The 19,919-nt window shown below is 32.9% G+C and overlaps 2 protein-coding genes across 2 annotated transcripts in view; both read right to left on the reverse strand.

Annotated features, from left to right (window-relative positions):
* The window catches only part of LOC105967985 (protein NEOXANTHIN-DEFICIENT 1), a 61,301-nt gene that overhangs the window by 9,687 nt on the left and 31,695 nt on the right, over window positions 1-19,919 (reverse strand). The window lies entirely within an intron of this gene.
* Window positions 14,900-19,383, reverse strand: LOC105966756 (uncharacterized). The gene is made up of 3 exons (XM_088825847.1): window positions 19,207-19,383; window positions 16,129-16,996; window positions 14,900-15,936 (listed from the first exon to the last, which is right to left on the reverse strand). The coding sequence occupies exons 1-3, from the start codon at window positions 19,381-19,383 to the stop codon at window positions 14,900-14,902; spliced, it is 2,082 nt and encodes a 693-aa protein (XP_088681973.1).

A 19,919-nucleotide genomic window follows, 5' to 3' on the forward strand; every position in this document is an offset into this window, starting at 1 on the left:
CTAATGTTAATACTAATTTCTATATTAATGATAATCTGGATACTAATGCTAGTTATAATTGTTATCATAATCTATTTCAAATCCTTATCTTATTCCTAATCCTATTCCCTTAGGGGAGGTAAAGGTAATATTAAAAAGTTATGAAGGTGTTATTTAAGAAGAATAAATTAAGATTCCGTGTAAAGTCCCCATCAGGGTAATTTTTTTATTTAAAAAGTACCATAAAGAAATGTCGCGTGTGCAGGGTAGAATCAACATTTTCGGGGAATATAATATTCCAAGTAATAAAAACAATTCCGTGAAAAGTCATACTGTAAGGGGGTCGATGTAAGACGGAAACAAACATTAGGGGAGTTTTTGTAATTACGAATATGTGGGTATTTTTCTTAAATTAACCTAAGTTCAGGGGGTTTTCGTAATTTATCCCTGTTAATATACAACTTAAATTGATTTACACCTATGATCATATGTTAGAAACTAACATAAAGCCTGATGTTAATGAAAATAGATCAAATTTCAATTAACATAAGTCACTATAAAATGCTTATATAAATAATAAATGGAAAAAGAAAAATTAATTGATTTTTTTGTGTAAATCAGTCGAATATATTGTGATTTAAAAAAAAAGTAGAGATATAGAATCGATATTAGATTCTTATAAACATTATAAAATAAATAATTTTATTTTACAAATATTTTAAAATTTTAATTAAAATAAATATATCTGATTTTATATGATGGGAAATAGAAAATTTAAGAATATTTTATTAATTTAGATACATAACTTGTAAGTTAGACAAAGAACTCATGTATTCCAATATCAAAATATAGTGGGATATATACGTTGTTAAAATATTTACTAATCATTTATTTACGCTATGATATCCTTACATTAATATTTTTATTTTTCTATGATTTAAAACTTTAACTTTAAAAATTAGCCAAAATATTTATAGTTAAATATTTTTTTCCATGATAGGATGTCTATATCTTTACCCACATTATAATGGATTGCATTAAATCTCGTATAAGTTCAATATTGCAGCAATATCGTACCAATTGAAATGATAAACTAATTTGATATTTGTTAGATAATTTTTTATTGGTATACTATGATATTTGAAATTTGATAACTTTTTCAAAGCTTAGGTCGTACAGATAGATTAAGGTTTTCTTTTATGAGAATGAACAATTGTATAAACAATGGATTGTGATTAGGGGTGCAAGTTGGAACGGAAATTCCGATTTCCGCCGGTTCCGATCCGAAAAGTTCCGATTTTGGAACAACTTTTTTCATTCCAATTTCCGAAATTCCGATTTCCGATTTTTTCCGATTTTTTTGGATTGGAATTGGAATTATATAAAAAAAAATTGGAATTTCCGATTTCCGATCCGATTATTTCCGAAATTAATTCCGAAAAAATTCCGATTTTTTTCTGAAAAAAACCGATTTTTTTCCAGAAAATACATCTTTGAGTAATATATATATATATATATATATATATATATATATATATATATATATATATATATATATATATATTATATTATACTTATTTTACATTATTTAGTTGTATTTATTCTTTATGGGCCATGTCACCTAAAAAAACCCTAGTTTATTTTATGTAAAACCCTAGTTTTACGTTTATTATTTCTTGTGCAAAGCCGAGGAGTTTATTTAATTTTTGCTAGAAGTTTTATTGGATATTATGATGTCGTTTATTTTTATTTATTTTTTGAAGTGAAATTTAGTAGTTATTTTTATCGACGTGGATGTTTTTATTTTTAGCAAATTATGAAATTTTCAGCGAAGTTTCGAAATTTTAATACTTATGTCATTTCCGAAAAATTTCCGAAATTCCGAAATTTCCGGGCCTTTTGGAATTGGAATGAATTTTTAGATTCCGAAATTTTGGAATTGGAATTGGAATTGATTTTGTACTTCCGAACTTTTTTGGAAATATTCTGAAAAGGCTAATTCCGATCCGATCCTTCCGACTTTCAGCCCTAATTGTGATAGACTAAAAATGGGAATAAATAGATCGAGAAAATCTTAAATAGGCAATTTACAACACTTGTTTATCGAAATATTGCACACATAAAAAATCTAAGACTAATAAAAAAATGAATATAGAACTATTTTAGGAACATATAGCAACACAATGCGTGTCAATATATTATTTTGTAGTATACGGAATATTACGAAATCTTTTTTTCCATCCAGGCTAGTGCACGTAATAATACCCACTAACATGTGTAGATATATGCATATATACGTAATAATATTAACTGTTTTGATTTTTTGTTTACTCATTAGTTTGATGAATTATAAAAATACCTATCTATTATAAGATATTTATTTAATTATGAGTTGGATCTTTTTAACGTATTTGTAGGCAGTATAATATATAGCAAATTATATAAACTACATATTTTGATTATATATATATATATATATATATATATATATATATATATATATATATAAATAAAATACCGTATCATGGGAAAAATAATATCAAATATACAAATATATGTTATCGAATAAATGCTTATAATAACACATATAATAATCAAGTATATATATGAAAGACGTGGTTAGTATATATTTTGTACATATATACTTGAATTTGTTTCATATAGTTACATATACAGAAAAGTGAAATTAAAAATTACATTACCAAACATGTTTTGTTTCAAACATTATTAAATATATAAAATTCGATAATATTTTTCAACAAAATAAATTTCAAGATTCAATACTTACATGAAGAACATAAACAATAAAATGAAAATCAACGATATCTAAGAACTAATATTTTTAACTTCGAGAGAAATTTGTCGGCCGTCCAGTAAACGAAATAGGCATTGTCATAGGACCTTGTAACGGTAAAACATTCGTCTCTCCATTCAAAATCGAGTATGATAATCCCTTACAATTTCCAAATACCAATTCTTTGTTATGCAAACCATCGTCTATCAATCGGCACGATACAATCATATTAAAAGTATAAGCGAGGCACATGTCTTTCCTAAACCCATCGAACGTAGTTTTCGAGAGGATATTCATTATAATAAAATTTAAATATTAATTAGTAAGAAAAACCAAATAAAACATATTGGTAAAATCATGAGATAAAGAAATAAATAACAACATTTGCAAAAAAATCAAGAAAACCTAATTTAAAAAATGAGTCGATTTTATCAAAACAAAACGCACATAATCATACGTTTTTTATCGAATGAAAATGATGGTGGAATAAAGTGAATCGGTAGGGGGTTTATATTCTTATATATGACCAATGAAAAAAGAAACAATCAATTACATTTGGTAATAATATAAAAAACATTAAATGCAATAAATATATATATATATATATATATATATATATATATCATACGCATGACTTTTTTATATGATAAATGTGGTATTTATAATTTTGATTGGTAATTTCTATATATGAAAATTAATGACATGTACAATTATACAAATGATGACATGTTTTTTGCTTAATTTTCGTAGCCAATGAAATGGACATGTGGGATGAAATTAAAGAATATCAGCATTTGAAATTGACAAATGTCAATCAATTAGGCATGAAATTCAACTTTTATTTATTATATAGATACTCACACGTGATCTCCTAAATCATAGGTGCCACGCTGTCAGAGGAAGCTTCCAATTCTACTTAAAGATCAGAATCAAAATCAAATCATGCAAAGGATAATCAAATATCTTAATCAACTATCTTTACTTAAACTAGTTATTTTGCATAAACGTGTCAGCTTATGATCCCACTGCTTTTGCTAAAAACCAAACTACTTTAACCGAATTAATTGATTAAAAAGTTGGTGGAGAATGCATTATCACTTTATCGGTGATGGAACGATGCAATCTTGTGTATTGGGGCGACTATTACAAATACCGTTTTTTTCTCGGTTAATTGATCATGGGAAAATTAAAATATATATTATTTTTTGCATAATATAAACAACAAACATGAAGGAATAACCGTTAGTTCTGTAAGTTGTTAAAAAAAGGGAAAATTAGCAAGATCCTCCATTTAAGAATTGTGGTTAAAAAAACCCCATCTAAAAAATAATTAGAGAAAACTCCTTTAGCTAATATTTCATTCAAATACTATTTTCATAATTCCAAATCTATCATTAATTGTCTAATGTACTCTTTCAAAACTCTAATTTCAATTTTCATTTATCCCACTCCTTTCTCGTTTATTTCTTCTATTTTCTCTGGGTTTTTTATTCTCTCTTTTTTCTCCAGATATTGCAGCTCCTCACTCTCGTGGGAGACGCACGACGACAACAGAGATGACGAAGAGGATGACGGTGGTGGTGGTGGAGTCCGCTTTCGTATACTCGATTGTATTCTGTGGCGGCTCTCCCATCTGACCATCTGATTAATAGATACTATTCGGATCAATATATGTATATATCTGTCTGTAATTAATGAGAACATATTAAGTTTTTATGTTAGTTTTGGATGGAAGCTAGTTGTGTTGAGCGGCGGCATTGGACAGAGGTGGGTGCAAAAACCCCTCAGTCACCGTGTAGGTTGTGGTGGGTGCTTTTTTTTGAAAACGAAGAAGGGCCAATCAATTTTCTTTTTCTGTTCTTTTATTTGTTTTTCAGGTTTTTTGTTTGAATGGTGTGTGAGATGTGGCGGCGGTGTGGTGGCGATGGAGAGCGGATCTAGGGTTTTTTTGGTAGATTGGACAGAGGACGGCGCGGGTAGAGAAATTCGCGCAGGATGGACCCCTTAATCAACTACGTTTTTAGCTAATCGATTAAATTAATCGACTAGGCTCTGATAGTCGATTAAAGTGTTAATCTAGTATTTTAGTAATCGATTAAGGTTACTCGATTTCATTGTTTAATTCACTTTTGGATTTTTTGTGTATTGAATCCGATTTGTATAAATCAATTACTATTTATATGTTATTTGTTTTGTAAAAAAAATGTTGATTTTTGTTTTTATGTAGTTGTATTTTTTTAGAACTCAGTTCCTTAATCGACTATACTTCATCATAGTCGATTAATATGTTTCATACTTGATTAATATACCGATGGAGAAAAAAACGTTAAAAAGCGTAAAAAAAGATAATAATAAATAAAAAACGGCTGATGGGCAGTGATAGTGCTGATGAAATGGCAGGGGCATAGTTAAAAAAAATGGATGGCTGAAGTTAGAAGTAGGTTTTACTCAAATGGTGCAAAATAGCTTAGGCCTCTTCCTATTAAAAGAAGTATAAACCCCAATACTTTTTTCTTAAGTATTGGGGTTTATATAAAAAAACCCCTAAAAAGAATTGACTGAGGAAATAGAGATTGCAACTGATAGCCAAAAAAAGGAATTTTTTTTAATGAAATCTAAATCCAGAAATTTTTTGTTCCAACTCTAATGTAAATCCAGTGTTAAGTTTGTGAGCTAAATTGTGATTCTTAAGTGAATTGGGCCCAAATAGATTATTCTCCTGAGTAGCCCCGTAGTGGAGTCGGCCTAACTTGTGGTCAAATGTCTTGACCCGGTCTGTGTTTAGGTGGTACTTGGTAGTTTGATTTTGACCGTCTATTTGTTTGAGACAATCATGACCGTTCATTCTCATCCACTTACATAGTAAAAATATACTAAGAACCCTAATTTCTTCTTGACTCCGCCCCTCTCTCTCTCTCTCTCTATATATATATATATATATATATATATATATATATATATATATATATATGATGCACTTCTCCTTGTTTTTTTCATGTCGCTTTCCGGCAACCTCTTTGGCAGGCCTCGTCGTACATGGAGAGCATTTATGTGTAGGCAACTTTCACTACAAAAAAAACACACTTTACGCGAGGAAAAAGTTCGTTACAAGAAGTGATCTTTTTGTTACGAAAACGTTTTGTGACGAAGCTTTTGTCACCTTTTGCTTGTCCTCTAAAGCTCAGCACTAAAAGTTAAGGTAACGAATTTTATCTTGTCGTTACTAATGTATTGGTAACTAAGGTATTTTCGTTACAATATATTCACCTACTGTAACAAAATTATTCCCACTAAAACATTCTAGAGTCGTTACAAAAATAATGTTTGTTACCAATAGTTAATTTTATAATATTATTTAATATTTAGTTGTAGAATAATATTTGTTACAAATACTTAATACGACAAAGTATTTTCCTCACTAATACTTGTAATTAATATTTTTTTTATAATTTTTATACAAAAATTATTTTTGAATATTTTCATTTTAATATAGATACCGCTAGAATAGCTTGTGACCATAGCGCACAATATAAAAGAAATAAAAAAATATAAAACATACTAAAGAGCAAAAAATTACTTAATTATATTTCATAACCTCAATCGAAATACAAAAAAGAGAAAAAAATATATGTAATTATCTTAGAACTGAAATACCTCCATATAGATACATGTTCCTAAGAGTATGTCAATCAATATATTTTGATACAACTTAATTTCTACAAATTTCGTATTACACCATCAACCATTGTACTGACTTGAACAACCTGCAGATGCAAACATAAGCACACTTAAAGTTCACTGCATGTAGAATGTAAAACTAATATATAAGACAAACAAATAACTTTAATACTATACATTCCAAATTGACAAGCATAAATAGCAGTTTGATAACAATATTCATGTTTAAATAGCCAAAACAAATCGACTCCACTCAAGAAAAACACAAGTGTATTCCTAGACGAAGGATATTAGACAAGGGAGTTGTCTAACCTTCATGTGACCTTCGCCAGAATAATATCATCAACCAACGTCATCCTTGATATGTGGATCTATGTATGAAAATATACATTCATTTAATTAACAACTATTTCACACATTTAACTGCACAAACAAGGCCATACATTATATAAAAGAGAAATCACAAGTCGTCCATACCTTGAAAAAATCACCTTCTAGTCTCGAAGATCAAGACTTTCTACTTTACTCATGGCGATAATTACTTTGACAACGCATCTTGATTTAAAACCATCCAACACGTTCAGCTCAATAACCTAGGGCCATCTGCCAGATACTTCTAAATTAATTCATTTATATGAACATGCAAAAAAGTTGCTCACGCAAAGTTTTCCGTGGGCTGAAGTTTTTATATGAATATGTTGGGATATATTATTTAATTTATTATTTAATTATTAGTTTAGTTAGTAGTTTATTATTAATTAATTAGATTAGTATATTTATAATATATATATGGCCGTGAGTTAGTGGTTAGGTTAGATATTAAGTATTTTATTAGTTTAGGTAATTATCTTTCCTAGTTAGATTAGGATTATAGGGTTTTATTCTCTTTAAATAGTCGTCTTGTGCTAGGGTTTTAGAATGGAAGAGAAATAATAAAGAAGAGTTTTCTTACGTTTCGTAAAGAAATCTTATGATACTCAAGAGATCGCATCAATTGGTATCAGAGCGAAGTTGCGATTAACACCAACGCTTTGTTAGCAAGGCAGCGATTATTTCAAAGCTACGCTGGAGCAAAGTTGAGATCACATCAAAACTTTGTGAAAATCATGATGTCAGAAACAAGACGGTTGGAGCGATTGGAAAAATTCGTAGAAAAATTACGGATTAATTTTCAGAAATTGCTCGAACAAAGTCAAGGACGACGTCAACGCCATCACAAAAGCCGAAGGGACCGCTGCCGAAGGGACCGCTGCCCGTCACCGCTACGGCCATCGCCACCACCGTAGCTGCCGAGCCTATCGTCGGAGGGAGAGGAAAAGGATGACGATGACTTTTTCGAAGAGCCCCAAATTTTTGTGAGTTCGCCCAAAGAAGAAGAATCGAATTCCACTGAGATAAAGTGGGACGAAGAGCTGAAAGAAGAAGAATCGGAGTCAATTGAGATAAAGTGGGACGAAGACGAGAAATTAACCAGAGAGGAGAGCGAAGAGCTACTATGGATATTGGGAGATTTCCATGGTGTTCAAAAGAAAGGAGACGAAGAACCGATGGTCAGTTTGGAGGAGACAAAATCTGAAAAGACGATTAAAAAAGTTTATCTATCGGGAAAAAAATTGAGTATTTTCGCAAAAGTAGCCTTTGGAATCTCTTGGGGTCAGCAAGAGCCATGTGTTAAAGAGCTTGGTCATTCATCAATCGGGAAGCAAGTCGATGAGGTCAAACATAGGTGGAAACACAAAGGAGAGGGACCAAATTGATTCGAACCTTGAGGACAAGATTCATTTCAAGCGGGGTCGAATGTTGGGATATATTATTTAATTTATTATTTAATTATTAGTTTAGTTAGTAGCTTATTATTAATTAATTAGATTAGTATATTTATAATATATATATGGCCGTGAGTTAGTGGTTAGGTTAGATATTAAGTATTTTATTAGTTTTGGTAATTATCTTTCCTAGTTAGATTAGGATTCTAGGGTTTTATTCTCTTTAAATAGTCGTCTTGTGATAGGGTTTTAGAATGGAAAAGATATAATAAAGAAGAGTTTTCTTACGTTTCGTAAAGAAATCTTATGATACTCAAGAGATCGCATCAGAATAGTGAGTAGTTACGGACTTTCAACATTCATACAAACTTCGACAATATAATGCAAGTGATATCAATCAATTATAGAGATTCATAGAACCAATAACTTAGTCTAGTTCACAAGAAGATATACAATAGCTATCTACAAGTTATAGCCTTTATAAAACTCACAAACTATAAAATTTCCCATGTTCTCACTTCCATTAAGATACCAATATAGGATCCAAGAGCTTGACAATTGAGAGAAGGGCAAATGGCAAATAAGCCCATTGAGTGGTACTTATTTGCATTTAAATCCAGACAAAAAACAGTTCTACAAAAAAGCCCATCTGCTTCCACTTTCCGAAAATACCCTCCCTTAAATAGTGAAAAAATACAGATCCCTCCCCTCTCTTTTAGTTTATGCGAATACAAACTCCATACACAAACTGCTGCGATTTTTTCACAGTTTTTCTTCACCAAAACCGCTGCTGCTGTGGGTACGATTTTCGCCGGAAATTGTAAAAAATCACTCTGATTTTCGAAAATATACTCTCATCTTGTTGATTGTTCAACGATTTCGGCTACATCTTTCGAAGTTACTGTCAAATCCCCAAAAAATACAGTTGAAACCCTAATCGTATGAACTCTGTGAGTTTTTTCTAACTGTATCCTATACAAATGTTTGTTTTATGACATAAATCCTGCTATTGTGTATGTTTTTTCATTATTAGGTCTCAATGTTCTGCATTGGCAGTAATTTTGCTAACAGTGATTTATGTGCCTTATTTTCGGGAATTTGACAGTGATTTTGTTATACACAACCTCATGTTTGAACATAGATGTTATTATGTGCCTTATTTTCCTGGATCTGGCAGTGATTTTGTGTGTTTGCATAATGTTTGAGAAAAATAGCTGTTTCTCCTTATTTTCCTGGATCTGACAGTGATTTTGTGTGTTTGCATAACCCCCATGTTTGAGAAAATAACTGTTTCTCCTTATTTTACTGCCTAAGTAGACATTGATTTTGAGAAAAATAGTTGTTTCTCCTTATTTTCCTGGATCTGACAGTGATTTGTGTGTTTGCATAATGTTTGAGAAAATAGCTGTTTCTCCTTATTTTCCTGCCTAAGTATAGTGATTTTGTGTGTTGCATGACAGTGATTTTGAGAAAAATAGCTGTTTCTCCTTATTTTCTTGGATCTAACAGTGATTTTGTGTGTTTGCCTAATGTTTGAGAAAATAGCTGTTTCTCCTTATTTTCCTGCCTAAGTACAGTGATTTTGTGTGTTGCATAACAATGATTTTGAGAAAATAGCTGTTTCTCCTTATTTTCCTGGATCTGACAGTGATTTTGTGTGTTTGCACAACCCTCATGTTTGAGAAAATAACTGTTTCTCCTTATTTTCTTGCCTAAGTAGACAGTGATTTTGTGTGTTGCATGACAGTGATTTTGAGAAAAATAACTGTTTCTCCTTATTTTCCTGGATCTGACAGTGATTTTGTGTGTTTGCATAACCCCCATGTTTGAGAAAATAACTGTTTCTCCTTATTTTCCTGGATCTGACAGTGATTTTGTGTGTTGCATGACTGTGATTTTGAGAAAATAGTTGTTTCTCCTTATTTTCCTGGATCTGACATTGATTTTGTGTGTTGCATAGACCCCCTGTTTGAGAAATAGCTGTTTAACCTTATTTTCCTGGATCTGACAGTGATTTTGTGTGTTGCATGACAGTGATTTTGAGAAAATAGTTGTTTCTCCTTATTTTCCTGGATCTGACAGTGATTTTGTGTGTTGCATAGACCCCCTGTTTGAGAAATAACTGTTTAACCTTATTTTACTACCTAAGTACAGTGATTTTGTGTGTTGCATAGACCCCCTGTTTGAGAAATAGTTGTTTAACCTTGTTTTACTGCCTAAGTACAGTGATTTTGTGTGTTGCATAGACCCCCTGTTTGAGAAATAGCTGTTTAACCTTGTTTCCTGGATCTGACAGTGATTTTTATCTGGTGTTGCTCTCCATCGTCGCTTCAGCTTCAGTGACGAAAAAATGAGGACAAAAGCTATAGCACGTAATTTTTTTCTTCCATCCAATTCATTTTTTTTATATACACTACATATCTGTTTTCAATTCCGTTATTTATTGTTATACTTTGTTCCTCCCCCTCAGATCGTCCAGAAACACCAAAACCTAAAAAGAGGGATTCAGATGAACATTTACTGCCAACACAAGCAAGAATACGACAAATTCGACATCAAAATCCATCGAACCCTCAATACAGATCAAGCTTTACTAGACTTTTTCACTTTAGTGATCAAGTTCATCTTACCGAAGATCATCTAACCTCCTTAAGGCAAACACCATTTGGTGAATTTTACATACCAATCCTTTGTCAAAGAATCACCCCCTGTACAGTTAAAAAGTCAGATCACCTAATACACAGGATTTTATCGACATATGACCCAGATAAACAAGCTTTTATTATTGGGAAAAAAAGGTTGACCATCAAAACCACAGAATGTCAACTTATTTTTGGCTTGACGAATGGCCAAACAAAACTGGCAATTGCCGATGGTAAAAGAAGTAACAGGCCAGAAACAGAGTTTTATAGAAGAAATTTTGGTCATCTAAATAAAGTCACTTCCAAAGACTTGAAAACAGCATTGGTAAGGTTGCAAGGTTCAAATACTGAAGAAGCACATGAAGATGTTACAAGGATAATAGTCCTCAGCCTCATGACGAACTTCTTCTTCACTACAAGTCAATCTGTTAATTGGTCGTACTTCCAGTACGTGGATGATCTGCAGAGGATCAATGACTTCAATTGGGCAGAAGAGGTGGTCAAGTTCTTCATGAACTCTGTACACAAAGTAACTGCAAAAGCAAAGTTTGAGAATCAACCTATAGAAAATGTTGTGGACTCCGTACATGGATGTGTTACCCTGTTACTGGTACGCAAATAACAAATCTAATTTTTTTTTGATATTTTTCTTCTTATACTCATATTTTTTTTATTGTTTTTAGTTCTGGTTCCTTGAACGTTGTTCCTTGATTCTGCCGGAACAAAAGAGAAAGTTTCCAAGATACATAAAATGGAACTTGCATGAAGTCTACCGACAAGCCCATGTACTCTCGATGAGGCACATAGAACCAGATCAGGTCAAAAAATATTCAATGAGCAAAATTATTTATAACTTTTCTGCCATGGACAGTAATATTGCAATTATGCTGTCATAACCATTAACATAGTGAAGTACTATATTCTAATTCACTGTCAATGACAGTATTGATTGTCCTTCATATTGAAATTACTATAACACTGTCTGTTTGTAGATGTCGGCTAAGCCGTTGGCTGCAAAATGATACGAAACTCAATTACTAGGACAATTTCAAAATGAAGAGGAAGATGTGGATGACAATGAAGCTACCAAAGAGCAGGAAGAACAAACGGTTCAAAGGAGCGTACTAATTAAAGCAAGATTGAAGGGCAAAAGGAAGTTAGTGGATGAGCCGGAGGGTGGTTCTTCTGACTCTGATGAAGCAGAAGACTTGGGGGTGTATATGTCAGGTAATGAGTTTGATCAACACAAACATAGTGAAGCAGGTAATGAGTTTGATGCTGCTGGCAGTTCAAAAACACAAGTGACCAATCTGAACAGCAGAATTGAGGGGCTTGAATCTGAGAACAAGATATTGAGAGAACAAGTATCAGAGCAGCAAAGTTCCATTGAGAAACTTCAAGGTGAAAATGTTACTCTCATTGGTCAAATAACCGCTCTCAAAGTTGACGTTGATGAAAGATTGTCGAAAGAGGAAGAAGCAACTTTGAGAAACAAGATTAAAAATCTCGAAGAGACGAACAAAATACAAGAACAAGATCTGGCGAGGTTAATTGATATACCAACTAACAGCCATATTGAGGCATCCTCAAGTGCAAGATTGGAGAGACAAGTACAAGAACTGAAAACAAAACTCACTTCTGCAATTGAGAAAAACACGTTGAATGACCATGAGATAGCCACTCTTCGTGCACAAAACGACGTTCTAACCAAAGAGCGAGATGCATTTGTTTGTCAACCTGCAGAACCAAATGATGATGTCAACAAATCTCAAACCAACTCGGATACATCATTTAGCAGCATCCAAGAATTACACTGCCAAGTTGTTGAATTGAAGCAGGAAAATGAAAAGTTGTGTGACGAAAATAAGCAGTTGAAGACGAAAATTGAGGATATGGAGCATAATCTGCAAGCTTTGATTGATTCGACCCTTAAAGAAGAGAAGAAGCCGAATGATGTTGATACAGACTTTGAAGATCCACAAGAAACAATACGGGACATCGAAACAAAAAAACAAGTGGTGTTCACAAAAGGACGCGCTCAAAACTGAATCAAACTGAAAAGAATAATCGTAAATCAGCTGTTGCCGACAGGACACGGGGAAAACGTAAAGAGCCTGCACTCAACAACAACCAACCAGAGCCGGTCAAGAAAAAAAGACGAAAGGACTTTTCGTACCAAAAAAAGGATATCTTCGACCTGCTATCTAATGAGGACAAAATTATTGTAGAGAATATGACTGTAGATATAGCAGAGGAGGATCATAGGTATGTATGAGAATATAATTATTTTTTTATTCATCTTTAAATAAATCTAACGCATTAGCTCTTTATGTAGGGGTCTGATCTCAATTTGGTACAACAAAGACGGAACTGTGTATGAGTTTGTTGAGATGGCTGACATAATGACATTGTTGAAGGAGGGATCAACCAGTACACAAGTGAGCACTCACTAACAAAAAAACAAAAATACTGTCAACCACAGACACTTTACCTAAAGAACTGCCAAAACCAGTAAAATACACAAATGATTTTCTACACTAACTCTATTTTTCTTGTTACATATAGGTACTTGATTCATACTCCTCCATTCTGCAAATGCGACAAGAGGAAGGATATTTTAATGATAATATCAATCATGGTTTGGATGGGGACAGTTATGTCTTTTCAAGTTCACTTATGGTATGTGACTGATGTCAACAACAATTATTAAAATTTATATATTATTCTATTTATATATATATATATATATATATATATGTATATGTATATAATGGTGTGTTAACATACAGGCCGTTCTTCAGCAACCCAATGGTGAAGAATCTTTCAATAAAATTCTGAGCCAACTCATTAGGAAAATACATATTCAGCAGTATCGATTCCTCTTGTTTCCACTTCATTCCAAAGCCAACAAACGCAAGAATAATGATCATTGGACTTTGGTTGTCCTGGATATAAAGCTCAACACGTGGAAACATTACAACTCGTACAAGCCAAGGGCAGTGGAAAACCAGAAACGCACAGATCCATATCTGTGTATCGCGGAAAAAATGGTAAGTAAAACTGAATAAACAAAATAAAGGAAACTCCATATTGTAAAACTGAATAAACAAAATTGCAGGTAAAAGCTGTTGAAGCAGTCACCAGAGAATGTAAAATCAAGAAAATTCCGCTAGATGCAACACTTGAAGAAGTTGAAGATTCACCTCAGCAAGAGTACGGCAGTGAGGATTGCGGGATTTTTGTACTATATATCATCAGACAGTATTTCCGTCAACAACCAGTGGACAAGTTGGATGCAGAAAAAAATGTTAAGAATTTCAGAAAGGAACTAGTTCACTTATTCCTGAACCACAAAAACACTGTTAATCACAGGGTTAGGCGGACAAAACCAGTGTGATAGGCTTAATGTAATGCAAGTTTAAATGACCTTTTAAGTATTTTCAGTGTAAAACTCTATGGTTGTAGGTTCAAATGTACTGTTAAGTATTTGTAGTATGATACTCTATGGTCGTGGTCTTAATATACTGTTAAGTATTTGTAGTATGTTACACTACGTACTTTATGTTCAAGAGTGCAACAAATATACTGCTGCCATGTAGCAATATTCTAAATTTGAAAATGTAGCATTGTTCATGCATAATGTACCTGTTGTAGACAGTTATACAGAACCATTCAAAAAGAAAATTACATGAGTTACACAAAAGTAACTGTCACTTATAGTAACGTATAACTACTGAAGAATATTACTGAAACAAAATATAACTGTCACTTGCAGTAACATAGACCTATTGAAGCAAAATTACTGAAAACAGTATAACTCTCAGTCACAGTATTATATAAGTACTGAAGAAATTTACTGAAACAATATAGCTGTCACTGAAAGTAACATAGAATTACTGAAGAAAATTACTAAAACAATATAACTGTCGCTGATAGTAACATAGAATCACTGAACAAAAAAACTGTAAGCATTCATATATGCAATCCCAAAACTGTCAAAAAAAAAAAAAAAAAAAAAAAACACAAATAATAGTAGATCTTCAAATAGCTTTGTTGCAAGTCTTCTTGTTGTGATGACCAATCTCTTTGCATCTTCCACACTTGATCTTCTTCTTGATATTCTCACCACGAGATGGAATCCTATTCTTTTTTAGTCTTCCACGTCTTGTCTGGCAAATTGGAGGTCCAACAGGTGGCTGCTCAACTTTTGTAAAGTCCACCATAAATGGGTAAATAGAAAAAGAATACGTAGATCGAAAATTGCAGGCATAAAACAAGGGGTCAATGTACCCATATCTTTCACCAACGGGGATATTCTTGAGAACCACAACCACATGACAACAAGGGAATCCTTTAAGCTGCCAATTCCGACATGTGCACGTTCTAGCAAACAAATCCACAATCTCATGAGAGTCTGAATGCACTTCAAAGACAAATTGATTTGATTTTCTAATAGTCCATGTCCTCCCGTCTTCGACAAAACTGCTTAAAATCTTTTCCATCTTTGGACAAAGCATCGTAGTCCAACCACTCGCTTTTGCAGACCTCTCGCAAATTTTATCCATCATATAACCCTTAATGCTGTCAATCATATGGGTAATCGGCAAATGTCGGAATTTCTTTATTGTACCATTCCATGATTCCACAACATTTGAATACATCTCACCATACCTATGCCCCTCAAAATACGCATTTGCCCAATTTTTAAAAGGCAAATATGACAAAAAATCAACAACTTTCCATGAACCATCAATTTTGAATTTCTGAAGTTTCTCATGAAAGATTTCCTTAGTCGGAGCATACGCGCATGCTATCAACTGACTAACTAGAACATCTCTATAACTAGAGCTCATTCCACTCAACTTATACCTCAAATTATTCTCTAAATGCAACAAGCAGAATGCATGGTAACAATTAGGGAAAATATTTTTAACAGCTTCCAAGATACCGTGCTGCCGATCGGATACGAATGTCAAAACACGATCTGAGCTAATGCAACATTTTAAATGTTCCATGAAATAATTCCAGTTTGAATCATTTTCCTCACGCACAACGGAAAATGCCACTGGATAAAGACCTGCAACACCAAAAAATCAATGTAAAAAAAAACTTGTCATTTCATGAACTCTTGGTCTATAAACCTTATTTTACTGCCACATACAGTAAAACTTATTTTACTGTCTGTGACAGTAATATAACCTTAATACACTATCTATGACATTAACAGATATCTGGGACTGAAATAAAGAATGTAATACAACAAAATTACCATTTCTTGCATCTTTCGCCATGGCGCTCAAAAGAATACCTTTGTATCTACCCTTCAGAAATGTTCCATCCAAAAAAAGAATCGGACGGCAAAACTTAAATCCGGACAGACAAGCACCAAAACTGAAGAAACAACGATCAAACGAGTTATGCTTCTCATCAACTTCCAGGTGAAACACACTGTCTGGATTGCAACGCCCAGCTTCTTCAAAATACACTTTCAGGTACGAATAAGATATTCCATCGTCTCCAAACACAAAACTCCGACTAGATTCCATAGCTCTCCATGCTGTATTGTAGTCAATATCAATCCCATAATTCTTTTTGGCGTCATGAATAACGTCATTAGCACACAACAACGGCTTATTCCGAATGTCATCCACGATTAAATCAGCTACGAGCTTAACGCACATTTTAACCTTCTTGACAGCACTAAATGCCGACTCACACGTGTGATGTTTCTCATATGTGCGAATAATACAATATTCGGTTGAAGGTTGAATTGTAGCATGAATTCTCCACAAACAATTTTTCTCCTGTCTAAGCTTACAAACTGCAGTCACTCTCTTCGTATCGTTTTTGATAAAATCGAATCCAAATCCAAGCTCATACGCAAACTTAGCCAAACATATTCTAAATTCTGAACGTCCCCCACGGAAAACTTGTCCAACATCAGTTATCAGATTTATCCAATGTGAGCTAAGCAAAGTCTTTCTGGGGGCAATGGAACGTAATGTGTTGCATGGGGGATTAACTGCTGCTTCAATTGCAGCAACAGGTAAGACACTCGACGAACATACCATAGAGCTGTAACTAGTATCAGACGTACCAAGAGATGCATGAACTTGCTTCACAACAATTTCAATCCTCTGAATCGACCATTGTTCCACAATAATAAATAACCCTTTTACATCTTCATCATCGTTAATTGAAAAAACACCAATCTCAGGAACAGAGTACGATAATGACAGGTTATGAACACTTAAAGAATTCCATCTTGAACAAACAAAATGCACAAGATTGGAAAAACTCATCCCTCTTGTAAAATCTGTGATCGAACAAAATTCACCATATCTAAACAACAACACAATAGAACTAGTCATCCTGCAATTGCATATAAAACATAATTATATTGTTAATAACAGTCACATTACTAATACATCAAGTAAATCTTTGTGTGCATTCAATTATACTGCCAATGACAGTATCATTATATAAACACTTGCAAACAAACATAGGAAAACATAAAAACCCTGCTGACAACAGTCATAGTAAATTCGCCTATACATTCAATTATACTGCCAATGGAAGTCAAAATACATTAACAACCAGCGAAATAAACATACACATACAATTATACTGCCAATCGCAACAACATTATATATAAAAAAAAAATTAGCGTAAAAACAAAAATACACACCAAACAAAAAAACCACAATTCTGTAAACAGTAATTGAACGCCCATACATCATGGTGTTCAAATTAGTACAATTCAATCTATACATATAGCGATGTTGAAATTTGTAACTTAAAAAAACATTCGCATGCAGATAAAAAAAATTGACACACCTTCGTTGAAAATAATATGATCGGCGGTAAAAGCTAGACACGACGGCCGGCGAGAAACGACGGCCGGCGAAAAACGACGGCCGGCGACAAACAGGTAGATGCAGCTCAGTTTCAAGATATAGAGTTGCAGAGAGGGATTCGGGGGAGAATAGAGAAGAATCACGCAGAATTCATAAAAAACGATCTTAGGGCTTTCACATTAAATACAGGGGCAATTATGTCCGGAAAAAGACCCTTTCCTTGATTTTAAATAAACTTTTAAGTATTGGGTTTATTTGCAAGACAAAAAAACTGAATGTCCCTTTTTTAATTAAGTCCATGTGTCATGGGCCTATTTGCCATTACCCCTTGAGAGAATTAACAATATATTGTAACTAATAAGACCACAATATCACAATAACACAAATACAATGGATATGAAAAGAAACCATACTTGATCTGAACCTCTCCATATCAAATAAATTAATATTTCCCTCTAAATTAGTTTTATGCCTTATGTTTAGCAAAACTGATGTAGTTCAATTATATTAGTGTTTGTACTTATAAATCTAACCCTTGTTTTATCTAAAACTAAAGTTATATAAAAAAAAAAGAAACCATCTCTATGTACTTACACATAAATAAATTCTTCTTGAAAATAAAGTAAAAGATATTGAGTCATTTACCTAGAGAAAAATTAAACAATATTCTCTGAGAAGATAAGTCACCTAAAATAGAGCAAAATCTATAAATGTATATCTAAGGGAGGGAAACCATCAACGAAGATAGGATCCACAATAATAAAAAAAAAGGAGACATAATTGAAGAAGAGGGAACTCGATTTTTACCTAAACTCTTATGAAGAACAAAAAAGTTCTCTCAATTCAAAAACCCACCTACAAATAAGAAGAGAAAAAACTTTTAAAGCCAAATCATAAATTGGGAGAGTAAGGAAAGAAAGGAAAGAAGTATATACACAAATAGTTGAAGAAGAGAAGTTAATTTTACCGAAAATTTTATCTTTCGGGAGCTGAGAATCGTCTCTCGAAAAGGGTTCTACGCACTCCACAAAACCCTTGAATATGAAGAGGATGAAAAAATGTGGCAGATTTGGGGGAGGAAAAGAAAAAAAGAGGCGCTGCTTTTTACCGCCCAATGGCTAAAATTATTTGATATTTTTAGACCATTGGTAACGAAAATTATTTTGTCACTAGTTAATACTTTTTCGTAACAACGATAAATTTTGAGTAACCAATATTTTCCTTTGTCACAAAAAAATGGGTTTTTTGTAACGAAGTTCTCCATTTGTAACAACTTTTGGTCAGCGTTACCAAACAAACAAATGAATTTTTCGTGACAATAATTTTAATTCGTTACAATAGACTACTTCTTGTGACAAATGTTAGACTTGTTACCATTGTTTCGTTATTTAAAAGCTCTTTTTTTGTAGTGTTTGCTGTCTCTTACCGTTGCTTTTGTGGCTATATGTACACCACCACGAGAGAGAGAAAGTGTAATACTGTTAATATACTTCTCTTTCTCTGGTTTCTTCTCCAATCTGTGGTGATTGATTCTGGGTGAGTGGAAACTTCTGTGAGAGGGTGACTTTAAGTGTTGTACACTTTGTGACATGACCTGTTTGGGTAGAGCTAAGGTTTACTAGTTTGGTCTGTGCTATGTGGTAGACACCTATTGGAGCTGTCGTCATTGTAGATTATTGGGCGTGTACTTGAATAAAGGGAACTAAACCATTTAACCCGGATTACTAACCTGAGATGCTAAGTTAATCATAACCCGTTTCCGCATGTAGTACGATTCTAATATTCTAGATTTAATTACTGTATTCCGAGCAATTAAATCTATAACACAACATGAAACACACATATCTCAAATAATGACTACCTAAGAGATTAACTATATTCCTATGTTTAGGGATGGCAGCGGAGCGGGTACCCTCGAAAAAGTGAAATAACAGAATCATTACCATTTAATATACCTCAAACCATGACCATAGCAAACCCATTTAAAATGTTAATGGAAATACAGAACCATTACCACGAATATCCGGGTACACACGGGTACCCATTTACCATTTAAATTACAATAATAAACAATAACTTTGCGTCCAATAACGTTTAAGTAACTCTCAGAAAAGAGGAAGAAAAAAAGAAAAGAAAAAAGAAAAAGTAAATTATACAAATATATTCTCCCTAAATTATTTAAAATTTTGCCAAATTATTTTTT

Source organism: Erythranthe guttata, chromosome 11 (assembly GCF_056151865.1).
Source record: "Erythranthe guttata isolate IM_541 chromosome 11, IM_541, whole genome shotgun sequence".
In the NCBI taxonomy this organism is placed as follows: domain Eukaryota; kingdom Viridiplantae; phylum Streptophyta; class Magnoliopsida; order Lamiales; family Phrymaceae; genus Erythranthe; species Erythranthe guttata.

What these genes read in the sequence shown, in the direction of transcription:
- LOC105966756 (XM_088825847.1), bottom strand. Translation starts at nt 19,383, where the DNA reads ATGACGACAGCTCCAATAGGTGTCTACCACATAGCACAGACCAAACTA. An exon ending in AAGAAACCAGAGAAAGAGAA is followed by an intron (nt 16,997 to 19,206) that starts GTATATTAACAG and finishes TGGTCGATTCAG; the next exon opens with AGGATTGAAATTGTTGTGAA. An exon ending in GGCGAAAGATGCAAGAAATG is followed by an intron (nt 15,937 to 16,128) that starts GTAATTTTGTTG and finishes TTGGTGTTGCAG; the next exon opens with GTCTTTATCCAGTGGCATTT.